The sequence below is a fragment of the Protopterus annectens genome, chromosome 2.part2 (genome assembly GCF_019279795.1).
Source record: "Protopterus annectens isolate FY-2018-M chromosome 2.part2, PAN1.0, whole genome shotgun sequence".
In the NCBI taxonomy this organism is placed as follows: Eukaryota; Metazoa; Chordata; order Ceratodontiformes; family Protopteridae; genus Protopterus; species Protopterus annectens.
Genome location: NC_056730.1, coordinates 31,968,027 through 31,995,040, shown reverse-complemented (window position 1 = coordinate 31,995,040; position 27,014 = coordinate 31,968,027). Strand labels below are relative to the sequence as shown.

The window sequence follows — 27,014 nt, the reverse complement described above, 5'->3', positions numbered from 1 at the left end:
AATCAAAGTGGGAGGGTTCTTACCAGATAAGTTGTGTCTGAACAGAAGAACCAGATGGGTGTCCTCTTTCCTGTTTGTTACTTGTGCTACATTTAGAAGCACTGACAAAGAAAATAAGGGACTCAGAAATTCAAGGATATAGTTGGTATGGTGTTCAAGAACAGTTAGCTTCATTGGCAGACTATATTATTTTGTACCTGATGGAACCAGAAAAGGACATGTAGTGTTGTGGAACATTCTGACACAGTTCCGTGCTTGTTCGGGATAAAAAAATGATGAAGATAAAACAAAGGCTACAGCTGTAAGCTAGGTACTCACACATGAAATAGTTCAGCAATACCCATACTTAATGGGAACATAATAAAGTATTTAGGACTATGAAATAAAAACAATTCTGTTATGGTAGCAAAGGATATGTGGGAAGAGACTAAAGAAAAGATAATACAAAAACTGAGAAACTGGAAGCTCTTGCCTATGGATAGGGATAGCAAGATACAAACAGTAAAAATATTTTTAGTCCCTTTAGGTTTATACACTGGTCAGGCATACTTTTATCAACCAAAGGAGAAGCTGTGGGTATTAATTAATAAAGGGTTGAAGGATTTTATATGGAAGGGAGAGTCAAGTGGGATAGGTTGATCCTCCCAAAACAACAAGGAGGTTTAGAATTAACTGATTTGAAGGTATATTTTACAGCTACACAGTTAAGGATTCTTATATATACACAAGCAGAAAGCTATAGCTGTAATTCAAAGTGGAAAGGAATTATGGTGAAGCAGGGAGGTAAATCAAGAAATAAGGTAGGAGTGGGATTTTGGACACAGATCCTTAAGGAGAATAACAACAGTTATACAGAATATTCTATTCATAAAGTAGCAGAAAGTATTCTAAGAACTAAGCCAACATAGGAATGGAGAAAGGAGATTCTGCTGATAGACATGACTATAATTAGGGGGACAGTGAACAGGCAAGAGGGACTGGAATTTACTGGAGGAAGCTGACAAAGGAACCAGGGTACTGGGGACAAATATTTAAAGAGAGAAATGTAACAGAATGGGAAGAGGCCAAGAAGACATTTGGACTGCAGGCTAGTGATCACTTTCCCTATCAGGAATTCAAATAAGAGTACAGACAAAGAGAAGGGACAGGGGAATCCTAAATGAAAGACCTGCACTGGTTGAGTTTTTAATTGAATCTATAATGGAAGCTTTTTTTTTTTAAAATGGGATAATTAGTAGGGCATGTAAAATACTGCACAATAACTACAGGAATCAAGCAGTTTTCTACATTTTTTTAAACTAAAACCTGAGTGCTGTAGCACTCTGTGCATGCAGGGTAAAACTGCAGCAACTGTTTCCTACATTTCTAGCAAGCAATTTGCTACAGTTTAAAAAGAAGGCAATTATTTTGGTTCAAATTTAAAAAATGAACGCTGTAGCACTCCATGCAAGCAGGGTATAAACTGTAGCAAACAGTACATTTGTAGCAAACAGTTTGCTACAGTTTAAAAGAAGACATTATTTTTTCAATAAAATAATTTGAAGGAGGGTTGGGGTCCGGGCACAGAAATGAGACCTGAGTGACTGGGGCATGTGGGGAGGGGAGTGGGTGTTGTGCATCTGGCCACCTGGTTGGTGTGCAAGTAGAAGGAATATCTTTTTTTTGCTGTTTAATGGAAGAGCTGGGATGGCATTGATCTAACGGTAATAAGTCGATCACTGTGATTGACTTATTACAGTGAAGTGCTCTTTTTTTTCTGCTTTTCAGTTGTTGAGCTGTGGGGGTGGGGTGCTGACCACAGTACTGGCCCAAGTTTAATTCTGATGACATAGAAAAAAGTGAACATTTTTGAACAATACATGCAGAGAAATGCTTTGGAGGATGAATGAGGTTTAAAAGAAGGTGGGAACTGAACAATTTATGCAATTTTGCTTTGACTATGTGGTACAGAACAACATATTAACAGGTTGTAATTGTGAAATTGTTAATATGGTTTGATTAGTTTTATATAAATGTAAATTTGCCTGTGTCACAATTGACAATTCAATTTAAAAAATAATAAAAAATGCCAGAAACTGAACAAACATCTAACAGTATTTTATCTTTTTTTATCTACACTTTGTAGACAGGGTTAGCCCTATGAGACCAAAAGCCACGTTTCAGACCTAAGGTGGTATTCATATTGACTAGTGGAAATTTGTTCAGGGCATCAGGAAACTTTCTTATTCTTTTCCTGTAGGTGGAGCCTGAGGGGAACAGGAAATGAGCACCATGGCGGAGGACAGAAGCTCTACGCCAGGAGACGTGAATGCAACTATTTGTATGGCAGAAACAGAGTGTGTGTGTGTGTGTGTGTGTGTGTGTGTGTGTGTGTGTGTGCGTGCGTGTGTGCGTGTGCGTGTGTGTGTGTGTGTGTGTGTGTGTGTGTGTGTGTGTGTGTGTGTGTGTGCCCACAGGACTGGATTTAAAGATCACATCTAAAGGTCTGAAATGGAATCTCAGCAGTGTATTCTACTTCAGTTGCTCTGTGTGTTGCTTTAAAAGACCATGAAACCACATCTATAGTATGCATAACCATGGTATGTTGTAATTCAAAATAAATTAAAAGAATACTACATTGTCAGTGATGTTTCTGCAGAGTGTGAGGTGTCTTTCTGCTCAGCATAAACAACAGGAAAGTGATGATACAAATCTGGAAGCTGCACTTGCTTTCTTTCACAGCTAATTCCTCGGATGGAATTCTCCCTTGTTTGTATGAAGAAAAGGTACACAAATGTGTCTTTGTACTCTACAAAGCACACATCTTCTGTCAGTAATATTCTTCCTTTCTATGTGAAGGCTGTATCAGAGCAAACAATTTGATACTCTCTGTGACTTTGTAAGAAATCTTCACACTGCTAGCTTGCCGGCTTATAACTAGCTTATGATTCAGTAACTAAACATGAAATTATATTGCCCACAAAATGACAATTTGTACAATTTAATCACCAACACAAACGTACACTGCATAACTTCCTTTGTTGCTTATTGTTGACTACTCTCAGTAAAGGTACTTCTTACATCCAGAATAACATCGTCAAAATGCAGCAAATGATGCCGTTACTCAATGCTGTGCATAACTGAAGGCAGGAAAACTGAACTGTTTTTGCCACATGCTTAAAACTTGGCAGGTGGCAAGCAGAACTAATGATAAAACTAAACAGTGTAAAGGTGAATGAATCCATGAGGTAACTCTGACTTTTCTACTTTATCTTTAATTCAGCAAACTGTTTTGATGCATAGACTATTGGAAAAAAAAAACAAAGTACTGTGTGTTGCAAGAGAGTGGTTTGGATACACAACAGTTACATACCATGATTAAGGAGAAGGGTTACATACCATGGTTATGGAGAAGGGTTACATACCATGGTTATGGAGAAGGGTTACATACCATGGTTATGGAAAAGGGTTACATACCACGATTATGGAGAAGGGTTACATACCATGGTTATGGAAAAGGGTTACATACCATGATTATGGAGAAGGGTTACATACTATGGTTATGGAGAAGGGTTACATACCATGGTTATGGAAAAGGGTTACATACCATGATTATGGAGAAGGGTTACATACCATGGTTATGGGGAAGGGTTACATACCATGGTTATGGGGAAGGGTTACATACCATAGTTATGGAGAAGGGTTGCATACCATGGCTATGGAAAAGGGTTACATACCATGATTATGGAGAAGGGTTACATACCATGTTTATGGGGAAGGGTTACATACCATGGTTATGGGGAAGGGTTACATACCATAGTTATGGAGAAGGGTTACATACCATGGTTATGGAAAAGGGTTACATACCTTGGTTATGGAAAAGGGTTACATGCCATGGTTACTGAGAAGGGTTACATACCATGGTTATGGAAAAGGGTTACATACCTTGGTTATGGAAAAGGGTTACATGCCATGGTTACTGAGAAGGGTTACATACCATGGTTATGGAAAAGGGTTACATACCTTGGTTATGGAAAAGGGTTACATGCCATGGTTACTGAGAAGGTTTACATACCATGGTTATGGAAAAGGGTTACATACCTTGGTTATGGAAAAGGGTTACATGCCATGGTTACTGAGAAGGGTTACATACCATGGTTATGGAAAAGGGTTACATACGTTGGTTATGGAAAAGGGTTACATGCCATGGTTACTGAGAAGGGTTACATACCATGGTTATGGAAAAGGGTTACATACCTTGGTTATGGAAAAGGGTTACATGCCATGGTTACTGAGAAGGGTTACATACCATGGTTATGGGGAAGGGTTACATACCATGGTTATGGGGAAGGGTTACATACCATGGATATGGGGAAGGGTTACATACCATGGTTATGGGGAAGGGTTACATACCATGGTTATGGGGAAGGGTTACATACCATGGTTATGGGGAAGGGTTACATACCATGGTTATGGGGAAGGGTTACATACCATGGTTATGGGGAAGGGTTACATACCATGGTTATGGAAAAGGGTTACATACCTTGGTTATGGGGAAGGGTTACATGCCATGGTTACTGAGAAGGGTTACATACCATGGTTATGGGGAAGGGTTACATACCATGGTTATGGGGAAGGGTTACATACCATGGTTATGGGGAAGGGTTACATACCATGGTTACTGAGAAGGGTTACATACCATGGTTACTGAGAAGGGTTACATACCATGGTTATGGGGAAGGGTTACATACCATGGTTATGGGGAAGGGTTACATACCATGGTTATGGGGAAGGGTTACATACCATGGTTATGGGGAAGGGTTACATACCATGGTTACTGAGAAGGGTTACATACCATGGTTATGGGGAAGGGTTACATACCATGGTTATGGGGAAGGGTTACATACCATGGTTATGGGGAAGGGTTACATACCATGGTTATGGGGAAGGGTTACATACCATGGTTACTGAGAAGGGTTACATACCATGGTTATGGGGAAGGGTTACATACCATGGTTATGGGGAAGGGTTACATACCATGGTTATGGGGAAGGGTTACATACCATGGTTATGGAAAAGGGTTACATGCCATGGTTACTGAGAAGGGTTACATGCCATGGTTACTGAGAAGGGTTACATACCATGGTTACGGGGAAGGGTTACATACCATGGTTATGGGGAAGGGTTACATACCATGGTTATGGGGAAGGGTTACATACCATGGTTATGGAGAAGGGTTACATACCATGGTTATGGGGAAGGGTTACATACCATGGTTATGGGGAAGGGTTACATACCATGGTTATGGGGAAGGGTTACATACCATGGTTATGGAGAAGGGTTACATACCATGGTTATGGAGAAGGGTTACATACCATGGTTATGGGGAAGGGTTACATACCATGGTTATGGGGAAGGGTTACATACCATAGTTATGGGGAAGGGTTACATACCATGGTTATGGGGAAGGGTTACATACCATGGTTATGGGAAAGGGTTACATACCATGGTTACTGAGAAGGGTTACATACCATGGTTACTGAGAAGGGTTACATACCATGGTTATGGGGAAGGGTTACATACCATGGTTATGGGGAAGGGTTACATACCATGGTTACTGAGAAGGGTTACATACCATGGTTATGGGGAAGGGTTACATGCCATGGTTACTGAGAAGGGTTACATACCATGGTTATGGGGAAGGGTTACATGCCATGGTTACTGAGAAGGGTTACATACCATGGTTACGGGGAAGGGTTACATACCATGGTTATGGGGAAGGGTTACATACCATGGTTATGGGGAAGGGTTACATACCATGGTTATGGGGAAGGGTTACATACCATGGTTATGGAGAAGGGTTACATACCATGGTTATGGGGAAGGGTTACATACCATGGTTATGGGGAAGGGTTACATACCATAGTTATGGGGAAGGGTTACATACCATGGTTATGGGGAAGGGTTACATACCATGGTTACTGAGAAGGGTTACATACCATGGTTACTGAGAAGGGTTACATACCATGGTTATGGGGAAGGGTTACATACCATGGTTACTGAGAAGGGTTACATACCATGGTTACTGAGAAGGGTTACATACCATGGTTATGGGGAAGGGTTACATACCATGGTTATGGGGAAGGGTTACATACCATGGTTATGGGGAAGGGTTACATACCATGGTTATGGGGAAGGGTTACATACCATGGTTACTGAGAAGGGTTATATACCATGGTTATGGGGAAGGGTTACATACCATGGTTATGGGGAAGGGTTACATGCCATGGTTACTGAGAAGGGTTACATACCATGGTTATGGGGAAGGGTTACATACCATGGTTACTGAGAAGGGTTACATACCATGGTTATGGGGAAGGGTTACATACCATGGTTATGGGGAAGGGTTACATGCCATGGTTACTGAGAAGGGTTACATACCATGGTTATGAGGAAGGGTTACATACCATGGTTACTGAGAAGGGTTACATACCATGGTTATGGGGAAGGGTTACATGCCATGGTTACTGAGAAGGGTTACATGCCATGGTTACTGAGAAGGGTTACATACCATGGTTATGGGGAAGGGTTACATACCATGGTTATGGGGAAGGGTTACATACCATGGTTATGGGGAAGGGTTACATACCATGGTTACTGAGAAGGGTTACATACCATGGTTACTGAGAAGGGTTACATACCATGGTTATGGGGAAGGGTTACATACCATGGTTACTGAGAAGGGTTACATACCATGGTTATGGGGAAGGGTTACATACCATGGTTATGGGGAAGGGTTACATACCATGGTTATGGGGAAGGGTTACATACCATGGTTACTGAGAAGGGTTACATACCATGGTTATGGGGAAGGGTTACATACCATGGTTATGGGGAAGGGTTACATGCCATGGTTACTGAGAAGGGTTACATACCATGATTATGGGGAAGGGTTACATACCATGGTTACTGAGAAGGGTTACATACCATGGTTATGGGGAAGGGTTACATACCATGGTTATGGGGAAGGGTTACATGCCATGGTTACTGAGAAGGGTTACATACCATGGTTATGGGGAAGGGTTACATACCATGGTTATGGGGAAGGGTTACATGCCATGGTTACTGAGAAGGGTTACATACCATGGTTATGGGGAAGGGTTACATACCATGGTTATGGGGAAGGGTTACATACCATGGTTACTGAGAAGGGTTACATACCATGGTTATGGGGAAGGGTTACATACCATGGTTATGGAGAAGGGTTACATACCATGGTTATGGGGAAGGGTTACATACCATGGTTATGGGGAAGGGTTACATACCATGGTTACTGAGAAGGGTTACATACCATGGTTATGGGGAAGGGTTACATACCATGGTTATGGGGAAGGGTTACATACCATGGTTATGGAGAAGGTTTACATACCATGGTTATGGAGAAGGTTTACATACCATGGTTATGGAGAAGGGTTACATACCATGGTTATGGGGAAGGGTTACATACCATGGTTATGGGGAAGGGTTACATACCATGGTTATGGGGAAGGGTTACATACCATGGTTATGGGGAAGGGTTACATACCATGGATATGGGGAAGGGTTACATACCATGGATATGGGGAAGGGTTACATACCATGGTTATGGAGAAAGGTTACATACCATGGTTATGGAGAAGGGTTACATACCATGGTTATGGGGAAGGGTTACATACCATGGTTATGGGGAAGGGTTACATACCATGGTTATGGGGAAGGGTTACATACCATGGTTATGGAGAAGGGTTACATACCATGGTTATGGGGAAGGGTTACATACCATGGTTATGGGGAAGGGTTACATACCATGGTTATGGAGAAGGGTTACATACCATGGTTATGGGGAAGGGTTACATACCATGGTTATGGGGAAGGGTTACATACCATGGTTATGGGGAAGGGTTACATACCATGGATATGGGGAAGGGTTACATACCATGGTTATGGGGAAGGGTTACATACCATGGTTATGGAGAAGGGTTACATACCATGGTTATGGAGAAGGGTTACATACCATGGTTATGGGGAAGGGTTACATACCATGGTTATGGGGAAGGGTTACATACCATGGTTACTGAGAAGGAACTATCAGGAGGTTCAGCAATAGCCTGCCTGCAAGCTGTGGAAGAGGTTTGTTACAACAGGTGATGGTAAAGTTGCAAAATGAGATTTCCAGGCTAGAGGGAATACAAACACTGTTGTACACTGAGAACAGGCAGGAAAAGCATAGGGACAGTGAAAAGAGATGGGGCATATACAGTGGCAGTAGCAGCTATGGCTGTGGAAAAGGGGAAAGTGGCATTGGCTTATGGAGAAAAAAGGAACAATAACAAATTGGTGAAACCAAAAGACAAACTGGTAAACGGAGTGCTGAGCAGGACGCTGCTTGTGCAGATACAGGAAGTATCAAATCCAAACAAAGGACACAGCAAACTGAATGCTGCCAACTGAAAGCTGTACTGTGCTGCGACCTCCACCAAACTGCAAAAAACAGCCAGCTCAATAAATACTTCTTTTATTTCGGTCACCAAAAGTCAGCCAAACAAGGTACATCCATAAAACGATACACAGGAAAATAAACCGTTAAGCGCTTTCGATTGGTACATCCAATCTTCCTCAGAACTAATACCATAAAACTTGATTAAGCTTTTATACATTTCTTCCCTGCTACAATTCAAAAAGTGCGCCAAATCTCTTAAAGGAGAAACGTCATTAAATGTAAAACTGTAAGAATCCTGAATGAATACAGACTAATTTCATCTAACTAACAATATAATAGATCAATACTCACTAAATTCTATGTTAAAATCAACACGAAATAATTATAAAATATATTATAAAATTAATTATAATGTGTATATATTGTAAAATCGAATATTAGACTGATATAAATCTAATATAGCTGTTGGGAATGTGGACATATTGTATAAAATTGATATTCCAATTCATTTGTACCAATAATTGTATAAACTACCAACTATTACCTTCGTACGTCTTAATTTGATCAATAAAAGTAAATCACAAGTTTATTTTTACTATTATTGATCAAATTAAGACGTACGAAGGTAATTGGAAGAATGAATTAGCACTCAAGGAGAGTATATGGCAAATAAAAACTGATGCAACCAGATACCCAGGTCTTAATGACCACATTAGTATCAAACCTTTCCTTGTTCAATAATCAACTGTTGATATCCCCAGGGAGGTATTTTAGTAGGTTTTAGAATTTTGTTAGTAGTGTGTAGAGTAGTATTTTGTCATATTGTGTTATATTTTAAGATTCATGCATTGTGTAATGTATATGTATATCTTCTACATTTTATATCAATAATTATTTATATTTATATTTATATTTATATTTATATTTATATTTACATTTATATATATATTTATATTTATATATTTATATAGTTTATACAATTATTGGTACAAATGAATTGGAATATCAATTTTATACAATATGTCCACATTCCCAACAGCTATATTAGATTTATATCAGTCTAATATTCGATTTTACAATATATACACATTATAATTAATTTTATAATTAATTTTATAATTATTTCGTGTTGATTTTAACATAGAATTTAGTGAGTATTGATCTATTATATTGTTAGTTAGATGAAATTAGTCTGTATTCATTCAGGATTCTTACAGTTTTACATTTAATGACGTTTCTCCTTTAAGAGATTTGGCGCACTTTTTGAATTGTAGCAGGGAAGAAATGTATAAAAGCTTAATCAAGTTTTATGGTATTAGTTCTCAGGAAGATTGGATGTACCAATCGAAAGCGCTTAACAGTTTATTTTCCTGTGTATCGTTTTATGGATGTACCTTGTTTGGCTGACTTTTGGTGACCGAAATAAAAGAAGTATTTATTGAGCTGGCTGTTTTTTGCAGTTTGGTGGAGGTCGCAGCACAGTACAGCTTTCAGTTGGCAGTATTCAGTTTGCTGTGTCCTTTGTTTGGATTTGATACTTCCTGTATCTGCACGAGCAGCGTCCTGCTCAGCACTCCGTTTACCAGTTTGTCTTATGGAGAAAAAAGGCCAATTATGAAGATTACCAGTAATACAGATTGTAAACATGACAGGTATATAACTTGGGACAGAAATACTGAGGCTAAGGAGTTTAAAGCTGCAGATATTAAACTGTTTATACATTTAGGAAATTAACAGTTTTTAGATTTATTAAGGCAGTTACAAAGTCTTTTACGTGTAAACACGCAAATTACATTGACAGGTGATTTTAACTGTGACACAAGAGTAAGAAAAAGGAAAACAGGAAAACATGTCAAAGTATGCGAGGAAATCACGAGTTAGTAAGTTAAAAATAGATGATGAAATGACAAGGAAGAAATACATTTAAGAAAAAAACGAATTTACTGGTCCACTCAGATTCTTTAAATGGAATACAGACGGGATATATAATAAATGTGTTCTCGGATCATGTTGCAATTAATTCAGTATTTGTAGAAACTTTAAATATAATTAAGCAAAGGAAAGGAAAATGAAATTAAAAGACTTCTGTGCAAATTAAAAAAAAAATATGCAACTGAGAAGAATGCAGTTATGTGAGAGTCACAGGGATCTGCAATAATTTTACAACAGAGTGCCGGAATGGTGGCTAAATTACAAAAGGAAATACAGAACTATTTATCAGAATGTAGAAAAAGAATGGTACAGATGTAATAAAGAAATGTATGCAGAAAAATGCACGGCGTTAGAACAAGTAACTTGCAAAAGGAGATTAATAAGACTGTAGTAGAGAGTAGATATTTAAACTGAATATGTTAAAAGGCAAATATACATTTTATGGAAAAAGAAAGGTGAATCCATTTTGAACAAGACAGGTAAGTAGGAATGTTCTGAAATTAAACGTGAGATAAGAAAAACACAGCAAGAGATTATGGAGAGTGTTCAAAGATATTTAAGTACGAGGTGTTATGAATATATGAAAGAGAATAATGCCAGGCGGGACATTAAAAAATAAGTATTAGCATCAGGAAGCGTTTTAAAGTAGAAATAAATTTAGAAAATTAAAAAAAAGGTTATAAAGAGGGCAAAGTGACTTGGTACAGGGAGAAGGTAGTTTACATTGTAACTCTTATAAAAGGATATTAGAAGGAGAAAAAATACTTCCAATGTGTACAAAAACAAAGGTTGAAAAATATATAGTAAAAGATGAGATAAGTACAGGTGTACTAAAACTGGTATGGAAAAAAGATGGCAAGAAGTTATTAAAAAATCAGGGACCAGTCATGCTGTATAACACTGATTATAAAATTATTATTGACTATTATGGATGAAAAATGTAATAACGTTGTTAAAAATGTAATGAGAGAAGGTATGTATGATATTATGGGAAAGGATAGTAGAGAAATGCTATTTATGGTAAAAGATGTAATGCCTGGGGATTAAAAGAAATCAAACAGAAAGAATAGTGATAGTGGTGTGATATTCAGAAAACTTACAAAAATATTAATCATGGTCAGTTGTGGAAAATCACAGAAAAATACTGGCATAAGAAAAATTTATTAAAACTGTATATGAACATTCATGGGTAAAATCATTAGTTAATGGATGGATATGACAGAAGAATAAAATAAACAAGGGAGACAAAACCAGGATGTTGTATAAGTTCCATATTATTATTTGATTTAACTTTGACTGCAGTCAAAAATGTAATGGAACAAAACTTAAAAGTTGCAGTGAAACATGCATAAAGAATGAGTCATTATGACTGTATTTTTTGTAGATGATGTACTAATGGTTAGGAATAAAGTAAGAATGGCTGTTGCTATGAAGGTCCTGAAGGACACATTAGAAAAGGCAGGATTGGAATTAAATGAAAAAAGTAAAGGATTTGGGTGCTGTCATAATTATTACGATGTTTACCTTGCAGACACAATGTACAGGGTTAAATTTTCACCTTTGGTCACTGCCTTGTTATTGCCTAGGCATGTAATAGTCTGCAGGCTGATTGCCTAGTATTTACTTATAAAACTATACGGTGAAAACAGGTGGTGTTTATTTTACACTGAAAGAGATCAAAAGTTTTGAATATGTCATTTCATGAAGAAGAAGGAATAATAAAGCAATTGGAAGAGATAATTAAGGAAACTAAATCACTCATATAAATGTGGAATATGCATGCTCTATCTTTTGCAAAAAAGTATGTTTAATTCACCCAGTAGTTACCAGAAATTTTGGTAACACAGGAAATATTTTTATTGCTTATTGCATTACAGACGGAAATGACTGACATGGTATTCTTTATGACTTAGAGGTCAAATGTTAATCTTATCAAGAGGTGGACCGTCTACAACAAAACAGAAAGCTGAGGATTTGATTAATATCGCGGTTAATTTAAGAGCAATACCTTTATTCTGGATTAAAACAAAAATTATTGATGAAAAGTAAAGCAGTATTAAAGAAATATGAAAAGAAAAACATAATTTTTAGCAAGTGCAACTGGAAGAAAAGAATGTAAAATGTATAGAAAATGAAATTAATAAATATAGCAAAGTAATAACAGACTGGAATATTAGTCTTCCTTTAAAAGAAAATTCTAGAAGAGAACAGTATTACTGAATTAAGCTTACTGAAATGCATCAAACCAAATATGCTTATTATGTGTGACTTTGACTACCACTCTACATTGACATACCTATACAAGTAGCAAGAAACACAATCAAGATTCCTCAGTTTTTATAAGAATAAGACAGTAGGGTGAAATTCCCATTAAAAAAAAAACTTTCCAACAAAAAGAACAAACTTCAGGCTATCTGTAACAGATACTAATTTTAACAGCACAGAAGGGATGTGAAAATAGCAAGTAAAATCCTCAGTCTCAACATTATGGGCTGCAAGGCTATGTATAAACTCAGGGTCACTATTAACTTTATAAAGATATCCAGAAGGTATTCAGTTATATCAGGAAACTATGCTTATTATTACATTGAACCTATTGATGGTGGAATCTCCTACTTTGATCTCAAAACTATTGCTAATATCCTTGCAGATAAATCCAGTGCTAATGTCACATCCCACTCTAGCTGGATGTTCCCTCACTGCCAACCATCTCATTCTTCTCAAAACAACTCTAGACCAGGGTATTTTTGCACTATCCGCAACCAAAAATACTAGCTCCATGGGACATAACATTACTTCTGAATTGTCTACTACTAACTGTGCATTTAGCTAAACCCTTGTTAAAACTATGCAGTTTAAGTCATTTCATGGGTTATGTCCCAGAAACAATGAGAGCAACCACAGTGGTACCAGTCCCCAAGGGAGTACCCTCGACAAAATTAAAACACTATAGACCTGTAGATTAACCTATAAGTACTGTCCGTAAAGTGATTGTGTATCTGAAAAGCTGATTAACAATAACACAGTTGACCTGCATTCCATGGACACAAACCAAAATTCAGATTTGAAGAAAGTAGACTGTGTTCACTAAACATACACAATCTCCTCAATAGGATCGAAGAAACCGTAGACAAGGGCCAGAAGGTTGATATTCCTTACCTTGACCTTGTCAAGGACTTTGAGACTGCCCCACATGCTGGTATTATAAATAAGCTCTCCCAACTTTAGTCCATATGTAGTCTGTTGGATAGTCAACTGTCTCTCCAACACAACTCACACTTATTAAAGTAGAAGGTACCTCGTCTTGAGGAAATTTACCAGAAGAGTTCTGCATTGCTTTGTCCTTAGCCTCCTGCTATTTGGTAACTACTTTTCATAAGTGAAGGTAGGTGTCATGAGACTGTTGATAACTAAGTTTGCTGGCAAGTGCCACCTGTGTGTGCATGTGTGTGTGCGTGTGTGTGTGTGTGTGTGTGTGTGTGTGTGTGTGTGTGTGTGTGTGTGTGTGTGTGTGTGTAAATGTCCAGCTTGGACTCTTAGATACTTCAGCAGGGCTTAGACTAGACCAATACCTGGTCCCTTTGTCAGTCACAGTCTAACCTTAAATGCCTAAAACTGCAGTACAGTTACCTTTGATATTATATCACCCCTCCTCTTAACACATTGCAGGTAACCCTTTCAAACCAATTACAATTATCTGGTACTTGGGTGCCTATGTTGATAGCAATCTTTTTTTGATCACCTTGTCTCAGTTATGGTTATAAAGTCCTTATATATTACTCAGCTAAGCACTTCATGTCCCAAGCAGTCTTGGTCTCTCTAAATTCCTTCCTTATTAGAAATATCCTTGAATACACTAGCCTTTTTAGAAAGTACTCTACAAAGCACCTTGACCAATATGAAAGACTGCAAAGGTTTCTGCCAAAGATTTATGGACTATACAATCTAAGCTACCCCAAAAGTCTAAAAGTCCTATCTCAACTCTGTCACTTCTAGACTGAGAGGTAAAGCTCTGTTTACCCTTTTGAGCACTGAAAATTTCCACCTTTTGTGACCTCTTCCACTTTTTCCACTTTTGCAGAACCAATGTTTGGTCTAACACTCACGCCAACGACCTCTCAACCACCACAGCAATGCTAACACCATCTTCAGCATGACAGTACATTAATTTTATTTAGAATAAATGTCTCTATGCATCAAACAATGTAAGATCACATCTATTTTCAACATTATACTTGACATTTAACCGTAAGTTCATGCTTGGAATGAATGGCAAGGTATGCGAAAATACATAAAGTTATTAAACACTCTCTTTAGTTAAGAGTAGTAACAGCATCAACTAAGGTGATATTTTTGTAAATATGTATATATGTATAACAGTTTAGATTTTTTTGTGTATCACTTAGTTGGTGTTATGCTTCAAAATATACCCTTATTGTATTACCATAATGTATAGGTTAATTGCTTTACTATATTCATAACTCTTGACTGAACCATAACACAATCATAACTTCATGGTAATCCTCTGTTGTTAACTTTAGCTAAATTGAAATTGTTTTATTACAGTGTGTGAACACCTAGTTTAATAACTTGCTCATGTTATGCAAATTGTAACATCAACTTCTATTGTACTGTGTATCGTTTTTGATTTCATATTATGAAAAAAGTTAATAAAAAAAATATGAGAGAAAAAAAGTTCATGCTTGGAGGTATATGTTGAAATAATCTTCCTATCAGTGGTAGGTAACATACTCTCAAATACCAAGGGGTGTAGTGGCTGCGCTCTTTGAGGACCTTTCAACTATAATATGAAGCAATAAGAGAAGAGCCTGCATTTGTGACCTGTAAACGTACGTCCAAAATTACCAGAACAGGTTGCGGTGAAGAAACGAGAATGTTTCAGAGGCCGTTCAACACAAAGGAAAAGAGGAAGAAGTCAAAGCAATTTCAAACTTCAAAAATAATTTCTTTAAAAGGTACTGTTAACATGAATTCTGTTATCAATCTGTCTAACACAGAGCTTACAATATCTGATCTGACATTGTTAAATAAGGGACTGAAATTCATTCCTTGTGCTGTGGATGGTTTAAGTTCTATATTAACGGATTTGAAGCTTTTTGCTTGTAACCTGTAAACAAAGGCCAGAAAGGCTCACAGAAGCATTGGTGTCATTTATCAAAAGCAGAAAACGATGCATCTGATATCCATCTGGGAAACCTAAAAGACAACATGACCAGCACACACAACTTAGTTTGCTTAATAATCCCAAACTGATAAAAGTTTAACTAACTTTTAAATTGTCATCATCTGACTGATTTATCAACATGCTTGAAAAATTCAGTTTCATCTTACAACCACCTGTTTTCTTTTTCAGAAGACAAAATGCACTAGTTGTTATATATACATGCCTTTTCACTTTACTAGCACTTTCAATACTGCAGTTAGATCAGCTCTAAGGAATCCAAAAAATCTACGTTGTACGCTTTAACAAGATGTCAGATCACACATATCATCCATGGAAAAACAGGCAAAAACTACGAGCGATGCAAAGAAACATACTTGACTTTATAATTTGTAGTGTTAACTTATAACTTTAATGTGGTTCTGCTGTCACATATGCAAATCGTCCTTCCACTTAGATATGTATATCGTAAGCTGCCTCTCATTCATACAACTGTCAAAAACAGATCAGGATAATAACTGAATAAAGTTTTGCTTCAATGTTCTTTTAACATGATAAACAAAAGTAACAGGCTCTTTTAACATGGAGTGACACAATCACAGAAATTGGACTTATTTAATTTATATTTTTTACTCTTCTAGGACAAGTTACTTTTCACTAATCACTAACAGACACTACACCACTATAATAAACGTGGTATGAAATTAAATAAATAACTTTCCCTGTAGAAGCATGTTACATTATCTAGTACTAAAGGTAAGTTCAGACTTTAAAACATGTTAGACTCAAAGCTGTATCACTATTACAGTCATTTGTGGGAGGTGAACAAAGTAAAAATGAATGCACATTGTACTTTGACTGCATGAACTATTCACTAGTTTAAAAAAGTGTTATAAGGTACATACCCGTTTATGTAGCCTCTCGGCTTCTTCCTGATATGCTGCTAGCTGCTGTTTCCATTGTTTCACATTGGCCGTGGACTCCAGGAGAGCTGCGGTCAGTTTGGCATTGTTACCCTTTAGCGTGGCTAATTCTGCTTCCCAGTGTTTGTTCACTGCCGCACTACAATGAAAAAGAAAAAATAATGTAAAATTGATGTATTAATTCAGATTAGCCGACATTTACCTAGATAATTGCGTTGCTGGTTAACTCAGTGGATAACAATATGTTTCTATCTGTACATTGGTGGGCACACAAGTACATTTTAATCTAGAGTCTGACTTTTTTCTATAACACCTTAATTATTCAGAACTTCATATGTTACAGTACCGTGGTGGATTTCAGAAGTAATAAAATAAAACAAAACTTTTGTTGTTTCACAGTTATTAAACCTTAGAAGTGCAGGGTATAGGTACCTTTGAGGGATAGACGTAATTATAGGAAAGCTAATCTATTTGTTTTTTTCAGTGGGTATAACTTGACAAACTGACCCTGAAAATCTCAAAGCAGTGTTTTTCAAGATAAGTACTTCTGTGCCCAAGGACCTAAGCACATTGTAAAACATGTTTTTATGGGGGAATTTAGGAATAATGTAATTTTGTTAATTGGCTACATGTACTGTTATCACATTCTGGAACTCCTCAGGTGGATGCAGGAGGTAGGTACATGCATGTTTTACTGGAAAGGCTCACCCAGACTCGGCTACAGTTTGCTGTGAGGGAAAGGTTACTCTGCTTTGTATTTGTTGTATTTTGTATTACTTTATTGCCTTTTTCTATTTTGTATACTGCGATTTTTCTTTACAGTGTGTTTTACTTGTATTCTGCTTTTAACTGCATATTAAAACTTGAAAAGAGACCACAGCTGTGTCTCTTGTGAGTCAGACAGAATTTTTTTCCCACACTCCCACCTGGTTACTGTTGTGTTCTTAAACACCACTGTCTTTCTAGTTACCTGCCCCTTATGTTAATTTGACCATGTATCTCATTTCCTCTCTGCTTTTACTGGCTGGTGTGAGTAAGCACAAAATTACCATTTTGTGAAATCACTCCCCTTCAACTATTTAAATTTATTGGCCAGCCTATGGTATTCCATAATACCAAAATACAAAACTGACCACTCCCTTTCAATCTGTTTTGCTGTTTTAAAAAATAGCGACTCTCCACTAAAACTTAACTTTTTTCAGTTTAAACTTGTCACCTACTTTCACATGTAACTCATCTAGTGTACACTGCAGTGTTAAGGATAAACCATTTTTTCATCTTACCTTTAACATCTATTGCAAGACCACCAGTTACTGGATAGCCTACATTCTGCCTCTCAGTAGTCATCTTGGAATTGGTGCTTCTGTTTTCTCCTGATGAGAGAAGGAGTGCAGTTACATTATTTCCTGGAGACTGCTGATCACCAGAAAGCTTAATAACTGCTTTATAGGTGACAGCTTGGAATCTGTGCTTATATTCTGATCCTGGAGAGAGTAGGAGCAGAGTGCATTGATTCCTGACTCTTTCTAGTTGGAAAGTGAGTGTCTGTGCTTAACGTACCTGATTGGTCTAGTTGCTATTTGAGGCATCTACCAGAAAAAGGCTACAAGCCTTCAGACCCTTGCATCATCTGGGACAAGACTGTGGATCACCAAACAGGCCGTGGCCTGCTTCTCTTCTTGGGATTGGTGCTAACATTTTGCTTCTGGTGAGAGAAGAGGCAAATGAGTATTGTATCCTAACAGAGTGAAACTGTGCTGAGACCAGCACTAGTAGTAGTCAGGCAGTAGCCATTCATGTGACTCCTCTCTTTTCATCATTCTTGGCAAGCTAATTCTTTATTTTTCAGTAAGTACTTCTTGATTTCTTCCTAACTTCAGAATATCTGAGTAAATACTTCATCTGTAAATTTTCAGGGTCTATGTATTATTTTCCCCTCAAGTGTTTGGCAGTGCTCTATACAGATTCAGACACCTTGAGTGACATTTTTCCTGTAAAAGGAATATATAAGTAAACGGATGCAGTACTTAGCAATAATGACCATCCTTCCTGGCATGTCTAAACGTCAGTTCCCTCTGCTTTCTCCTATTAACCTGGTGAACTTGGGCATTCTGAGGCAGTGTAGCAACTGCCTCATGTACACAGACACCCCTCTCCTCTTACCTCCCAACACTCAGACTTGTGAGAGATGCACTTATATTTCCAAACTGGAAGCCATGCACTCTCAAGCCAAGACCGGAATAGCTGGCCAAGAGAAGGTCAACACCTGCACCACACCACATGCAACACATAGTCCTTCAGAACACCCACCAACACAGCTCTCACATAAAAACACAAACCACACACCCACCTTCGCGGAGGCTCTCAAAAGAAATCTACCCAAACAGCAGAGACCTCCAGTGCAGAAAATCACTCTACCACCACAATACAGCACAAACCACAAGACACATAGCTCACCTACGCAGTGTGCCCCTCAACCTAAGCCCCTAAGGCAAAACAGCTTGCCCAATACACTAATCGTACGTGACTCGATAGTAAGGCACACTGATGTCCCACTCACTAGGTTGAATAAGGAGAAGGTAACAGTCAGCTGTCTATCAGGTGCCAGAATCCAACACATAACACACGGACACAGGTCACTCCACAAAAAGTACAAGTATGACTCTGTCACTGTCCATGTGGGTGTGAATGACCTGAGATGCACCTCCCTGGACCACCTAAAAGAGACATGGAGGAGCTCTCAGACTATGTGGTCCAGGCAGGTATGACCCTAGCCCTAAGCAACATCCTACCATCGCCCAGAATGATACCGCAGTACAAGCAGAAAATGATTGACTTCAACAATTGGCTAAGTTACTGGTGTCATTCTAAGGGGATCCAGTATCTGTCTGCTTGGGATGACATGATTGACAGACCTCGATGCTTTGCCAGTGATGGCCTGCATCTGCCACTCCTGGTTTCCAGATACTGGCTAAGGCTCTTGCCACTCCTATAGTGCCTTTTTTAAGAGATGTTCCAAAGACCAAATTACCACCATAACAGCTATAAATAAATGCAGTCTGAGGGTTATGCTGCTCAACACTAGAAGTCTAAATCTCAAGAATCACTTGCTCGAAGCACTCCTCAAAATGGAGAACATCGACATTTGCGCTGTAACAGAGACCTAGTTTAAAGCAGCAGAAAGCACCCCTGCACTACCAGCATATAACTCATTCCACACCTTTCGGCCCCAGAACATGGACTGAAGCTCCAAAGGCGATGGTGTCTTCATATTTACAAAGGATATCCACACCTCCAGACTAGTAGCCCAGCATAATGCATCTGAGACACTTCAGGTACAACTAACAGTGGGTAAAACAGCAATTCAGGTCACAGCCTCCTATAGGTCCCCAACCATGTCCAAAGACACTCACTCCACGTTCCTAAGCACCCTGGAAACTATTAGGGTCCAGCCCAACACTCTCATACTAGGTGACTTCAACTACCCCTCCATTAACTGGGAAAACTACTCATGCACCAATACACTAGCCCAATGCTTCCTGGAATTCATCAGTTCCAATGCCCTAGACCAGCTCATTCTCACCCCCACTAGAGGAAGCAATATCCTTGACCTGGTTATTACTAACATGGGCAACCATTGCTCTACACCAATAGTCAGTTCCTTCCTGGTTAGATCCTACCACAAACTAATCACCATGGAAATCCACATCTCACCCACACCCCCCGCAAAGGTAACCACCATGAAAAACTTCTCCAAAGCTGACTTTGGGCTTCTAAAAACAGAGGTGGCTAACTTCATGGCACCCATGTCAATGGAAAATGGATGCATGACTGCCGAATCATACACCAATGCACTGTACAAACATGTACATAAATTCATGGAACTAGCCATACACAACAGAACCAAGACGCTCTCCTCCAAAAAAAGAAGCCAATCTGGTGGTCCCTTGCCATTAATATACTCTATGACAGAAGGAAGAAACTGTTGCAGAAAAAGGTGAAGTCCCAAGACTTGAAAAACTTCCTTATTAGCCTCAACAAAAAGTTGAGATCCTTCATCAAAACCTCTAAAGCCAGCTATGAAGGCAGAACTGCAGCAGACAATAAAAACAACCACAAAGCTTTCTATAGTTATATCAAGAATCTCCACGGCAATACCCAGTATTTGCTCTGAGTTACTGCACAATGGTACCTCCTATACTAAGCCAACAAATATTGCCAACATACTGGCTGACAGATTCAGTGACAACTTTACCCCTCCCCCCCCAAAGGACCAATCACAATACCGGAGGAATGCCAGGCACCCAGCATTACTGCAGCACAGGTTAAAGCTGAATTGTCCAAGGCCAAGAATACAGCTTCCATGGGACCTGACAATATCCCTAGATGTGTTCTACAGGAACTACAAAGTGAACTGGCACCACATCTGTGTGCCCTGTTCAATTACAGCCTCACCTCAGGCTTTGTCCCTACTGAATGGCGTACTGCTACAGTCATCCCTCTCCATAAAGGGGGAGTGACTACAGACCCTGGGAATTATCTCCCCATTAGCCTGACGAGTCTGATATGTAAGGCTATGGAGTGCATCATCATGGACCTAATTAACAAGGATATAGGGAATCGCCAAACTCTAGATCCCATGCAATTTGGTTTTGTGAAAGGTAGATCATGCCTACTCAACCTGGTTGATTTCTTTGAGTCAGTCACCAGGGCTGTGGATGAGGGTAAGGCAGTGCGTACAGCCTACCTTGATCTGGCCAAGGCCTTTGATACCATTCCCCACTCAGGAATTATTGATAAACTCACCAAACTAGGCATCAACCCCTATATCACTAGGTGGATTGCAAATTGGCTCACAGATAGAACCCACAGTGTAAAAGTAGTGGACTCCAAGTCAGACTACCGACCAGTCACGAGTGGAGTCCCACAGGGATCGGTCCTGGGTCCTCTTCTGTTTGGCATCTACGTCTCAGAAGTCCAGGCCAACATGGAGGGACTCTGGCTGACCAGGTTCGCAGACGACTTCAAGCTGGGAGCCATTATTAACTCCCCAAGTGATGTAGATATCCTACAGTAAGGCCTCACTGACACCAATGACTGGTGTCAAAACCATAGCCTTAAGCTTAATGCCAAAAAATGCGTTGTCATCCCCTTTGGGAAAAACTCAGTTCCCAATAATTATCACATTGATGGGAGCCCATTCAACACTGAAGACATTATAAGAGATCTGGGGACACAGGTTGACAACAACCTCTCCTCCGACCACACCATTGCCACTGTGGTCAGAAAGTTCTTCTATGTGGCACATCTCATTACCAAGGGTTTTGCATCCAGGAAGAAAGAGGTCATCATCTCTCTCTACTCTTCCCTAATTAGGCCAATCATTGAGTATAATGTCCCATTTGTCATGTACCTCACTAGACATGCAACAGCTAGAAAGGCCAAAAAAGTACCTCACAAAGAGGATCCTAGGCCTTAAACATATGTCCTACATGGACAGACTCAAAAAACTCCAACTATTCTCTATCCCATATTGTCTACAAAGAGGCGATCTCTGCTTGACTTACAAAGCCATGTCTGAACCAGCTCTGTTAGAAATGCTTCATCTAAAGAAATCCCAATCCCTCCGCACCACACGGTCCAGAGACCTCAAGCCTCATTACTACAATCAACAGAACATGCTAGAGGGACAGGTTCATAACCTAGAGACTGCCCATACTCTGGAATAGACTTCCCATACATGTCAAGCAGAGCACCTCACTGGCCCTCTTCAAAAGAAATCTTGAGGAGTGGATGGGTAACAGAAAGTTAACCCCGGGGATCACTGCAGTTGCTTTACTTGATAAAGGCACTGGGAACTAATGTCGGGCGGCACGATGCCGGGGCACTTCTATGAGCTACGCTTGTAAAGGCTCCAGGGCCATTAGCCTAGTACACACCTATGAACCTATGTACTGCACAAGTAAGCAGAGAATTGCTTGAGAAAATGAGAATCACATTAGTGCACATTTGCAAAACTTGCTACCCATTTTGGTAAACCATTTGGTATCCTGCGACTCAGACATGGCTAGTAGCACTTACAGATGCAGGACTCCTGTGTGGTGTCTGAAGGAGACAAAGATATTTCTTTCTGCATCACACTCACTTCAAGCAACAGCACTGGCATCCATACCAGGTCCTTCAACAAAATGGATTCCTGAGATGTCCTGGGCTCATGCTTGTCAAGGTACTAGGCATACAACACAAGCAATGTTGGCAACTGTACGGTGACCTGAACATATGTCTTGAAAGGCTGCAGAAGTCAAAATTGCAAACAGAGAACCGAGGGATGTACTTTAAGTGTGACTTTTTAAATCTGTTTTTATTTTCAAGTTAACTGTGTAACCCTCAGGGAGGTATTAATAATGTATGCACTTTTACAATTTAGTTTGTAAAGAGATATATGCCAGCAGAGTGGGGTGTAACAACAGGTGGGTTCAGCCGTATGGCACTCTTATGGATCTTCTACTGTATCTTTGCTCTGCAGGTCCACCTAATGAGGAAGAACAGTAGGTCGAGGCAGTTTCACTGCATCTCTCTCTGTTTTGGTGCATGGGGGTCTGGTAAGGGGGTGGGAGTAACACACCAGATAGAGCTGAAGGCCTATCCCAGGTAGACACTCACCTACTGTCCAATCACACATGAAGTATATTGTTGAGGCTGCAGTAAAGGATGCAGTCATGCATTAGGCTGCCCAGTATCTAAGCTATATAGGGGCTCCTCTTACAGGGATTTACAGATTCAGTGGAGCAACAGGCTCCAACCACTTAACAGAGAAGAACCAGCTGTGCCTACAACACATCATCAGCTGGTGATGGTTCTCAGGGAAAAAACAGCTGTGCCTACAACACATCATCAGCTGGTAATGGTTCTCAGAGAAGAAGCAGCTGTGCCTACAACATATCATCAGCTGGTGATGGTTCTCAGAGAAGAACCAGCTGTACCTACAACACATCATCAGCTGGTGATGGTTCTTAGAGAAGAACCAGCTGTGCCTACAACACATCATCAGCTGGTGATGGTTCTCAGAGAAGAACCAGCTGTGCCTACAACACATCCTCAGCTGGTGATGGTTCTCTACATATAGCTATCTGGGCTGCACTAACACCCCCCTCCATCTACTGGCCAGAACCCTACAGCATTCTCTAAATATTGTGACTGTAATTTGTGTGTCCTACCCCATACATTGTGTGGACCAATCCTCCCACTCACCATTACTCTGTCCTCTGCATGTGTCCAACCCTTGTCACTCTATCCATGTGTGTGCAAAGCCACCCACTCTCTGTGCTGTTGTGTTTATGCATTTGCTTTTATGACCTGCACACTGTTCTACAGCCTCTTTCCATACTCAAATCTATATTGGACACTAGATATCACATCCCTTCTCTTCTCATATAAAGAAAAAGGTATCTATCCCCCAAAAGTAACAGTACCCTATCTATTTTATTTTATTTTATCTGTCTTTTGAAAACCAAGATATTCCAACTGAGCCAAAGGCCCATTTTCAGTGGAGGCCCTGAAAGAAAAGCTCCAGAAAAAATTCAAAAACATTTAAACAGCAGCTGAGTAATTATATATAAGGGAAGAAAAATGCCCCACAACAGATAAAAAGACATACAGATTAGAATACATTTACAGAAATATTATTAGGATAAATTGCAATCAAGAATACAATATGTTCTGCAACTAATAAGACAAACTGCTACCTTCCTGCCCCACATGCACTACTATCACATTTGTTGCCCTCTGCTTGTCCTATTCATCCCATTCCTCCCCATTACAACAGTGATAATGGTGGGTGTGTGAGTTCAGCCACCCCTTGGGCAATATTCTTACAATGCAATTCACAGGAATGCTGTGATTTGTAACATTTACTTTTTGTGGCATAATGTGTCTCAAGTACAAACTTTTTGAATAATGGTCCCTGCTACAGAATGCTTTTTGCCCTATGGTTCTTCCTTATGCCCCATTGCCCCTGAAGTGGGAGCGTTGGTATCAGGTATTCACCTCAATCTCATTGGCCAACTCTTCTTAAGTGATCAGTGGCAATGCACAAAAGGTTTTATCTCTCTGTTCCAAGAGCAAGAGAGACACTTAATGTTAGTCTGTCACACTACTAACTTTCAGAAACAATGGCATGTGCTGTGCTGTTTGTATCACGTCATATAATGCGCCGTTTACCTATCAAGGATCTTAATGTCCTTTTTTTGTGTTGCTAATTTTTATCCCAGCAGCAAGGGATCCTGATGCACTTAAACCTAAAACATCTCTATCTCACCACTCAGACAACAGAACCTTGACTCCACAGGGGAAAGTATTTTTCCAGAGCTCTCTGGATCTTAAAAGAGTCAAGGAAACCTACCACTAAAAAAAAATCTTTCTGTCCAAGTAGGCCACATTTACAGCTTGGTTTAACTCTATCAGCATTTTCCTCAAATCAGCCATGGTCCAGAAAATCCTCCTCTACCGTAGTATCTTTTTTTGAGGGGGGGGTATTATTTGTTATGCATTGATTATGGTGCATTTATCTGCAATCTCAGTCTGTCTGTTACTATACTCTCCTTAGGCCACTATATGTTCTGTGAAGCAATCCTTAAAGAGGGCCACATACTTAAGGCCACAAAGGAAAACGGTGCCTCCTTTATAAAATCTAAACTTCATCTTAAAAATGCTGATTCTTCTAACCTTTGAAATGGCATACCATGCAGCTTTAAAGTTTTTGTACTGGAAAATCTTTGAACTTGTTAGCCACCCCTTAGTCAAACAAATCTCAGAACTGCAGGCTCTGATGTCCAGGGCACGTTACATGAGCTTTCACATGACAGTGTGGCCCTTATGACCAACGCTTCATTTATGATTACAGTTGTTGCAGGGCATTCTACCAGGGCATACAGCTACTACTAGTTTTCTTTTCAAACTTCCAGAACTAATAGTAAAAAATTCTGAACCTTTTAGAAGTAGAAAGGCAGCTTGGGTTCTGTCTGGGAAGGAAAAAATAGTTTAGGCAGCCTGTCCAACTGTATATCACTCAAGCTAGAAAAGCAAGGATGATCCATTGCTAAGCAAACCTTAAGCAACCCCCGCCAGATGGGACACTCTCAACCAAACATTTATAAAGCTGCAATCTCAACTATGGCTGCTTAAATTACTGCCTTGTGCCCATCTGAGATCTGACCAAAAAAAAAAAGATCACTCAGACCACTGCCTTACGATGACCAAACAGCACCTCTTCTGTGGTGCCAATCATATCCCCTAACCGCACACACCCTCTTTGCTCTACCCTGATGACTACCATGGAGAATTCTTACAAAGCCAATTTAGAACAAACCCCATAAGGGTGGCTTCTAATGTGGCAGCCTTCTTCACAGACATTTCTACAAAAAGCACCTGCAAAACAGCTACATGTTCTGGATGCTACAAACCAGGGGTTCAGTCCAGCAGCTTTGTAGGCTTTGCCAATTAGTCCTGCAAGGATTAAGTTCTCACCATTCTAAGCCACTGGTCAGTTCAGGTACTGCTTTAGTACTCTCTCACATGTCATAAGTCATACTGCAGCAGTGAACCTTATACTGAACAGAACACAGTTACGTGTGCATACTCACAGTAACAGATGTTTTTTCAAATAATATCATTGCTATAGCAGAAGTTCCCTCCCTCCATTCCCGTCTGCTGATGTATGCTCTTTTTTTTATGGGAGGAAGTGCCCTCTCCTCATAAATCACAGATCTGATTTAACAGCATGGCAGATTTCTCGGACCATCCTTGTTGGCATCAGAAGCACAAATGGTGGTGACCTTCTCAGTCACAAAGGAGGAAGAGGGGGATATATGAAATTACCATCCTTTACACAATACATCTTACTGACTTAATGTTGGGAGTGTGGCTCTGTAGATGAGTGTCCAAAAGCTCTGGATGTCAGGATGGACAGATGGATATTCTTCGTACAGTGCAGTCCCTACTGGGATTACTTTACAGCTCCCTTACAGTTTCTTGAAAGACTCTTTAGAGAATGTTATTTTGTTTAACAAAATAGACTAAGACAACCTTTACCAAAAAGAACATCAAACCCAAATCTTAATGTTTTTGTGTGGGAGGTTGGCGTAATGGTTAAGGTGCTTACCTTAGAAACACAAGGTGCAGAGTTTGATTCTGACATGGGGTAATTGGCTAGGCTTAAAAATGGCCCATAAGGGCAGTTAGCCTAGTACTAACCAATGAACCTATGAAAGCAACCCCTCCATACAGGCTGCTTTGCCCCAACATAATATAATCAACATTAAAATCAGTGCATTATGAAAGAAAGGAATGGTGTAAGGAGTACTGGGCCCATCACACTGCCCTTCTCCCTCTGATGCATGTGAGTATGCTTGAACACACACACACGCACACACACACACACACACACACACACACACACACACACACAATCTGTTTTTCATTTGGCTTCAGGGATCTGTTGATCGGTAAAAAAATGAAGGTT

The 27,014-nt window shown here is 39.5% G+C and overlaps 1 protein-coding gene across 1 annotated transcript in view; it reads right to left on the bottom strand.

Moving 5' to 3' along the window:
- HOMER1 (homer scaffold protein 1) overlaps positions 1-27,014 on the bottom strand; it is an 859,759-nt gene that overhangs the window by 199,169 nt on the left and 633,576 nt on the right. Inside the window, exon 4 of the mRNA XM_044063716.1 lies at positions 16,478-16,634. Within this exon, the coding sequence (XP_043919651.1) occupies positions 16,478-16,634 (157 nt within the window). The remainder of the gene's footprint in view (positions 1-16,477; positions 16,635-27,014) is intronic.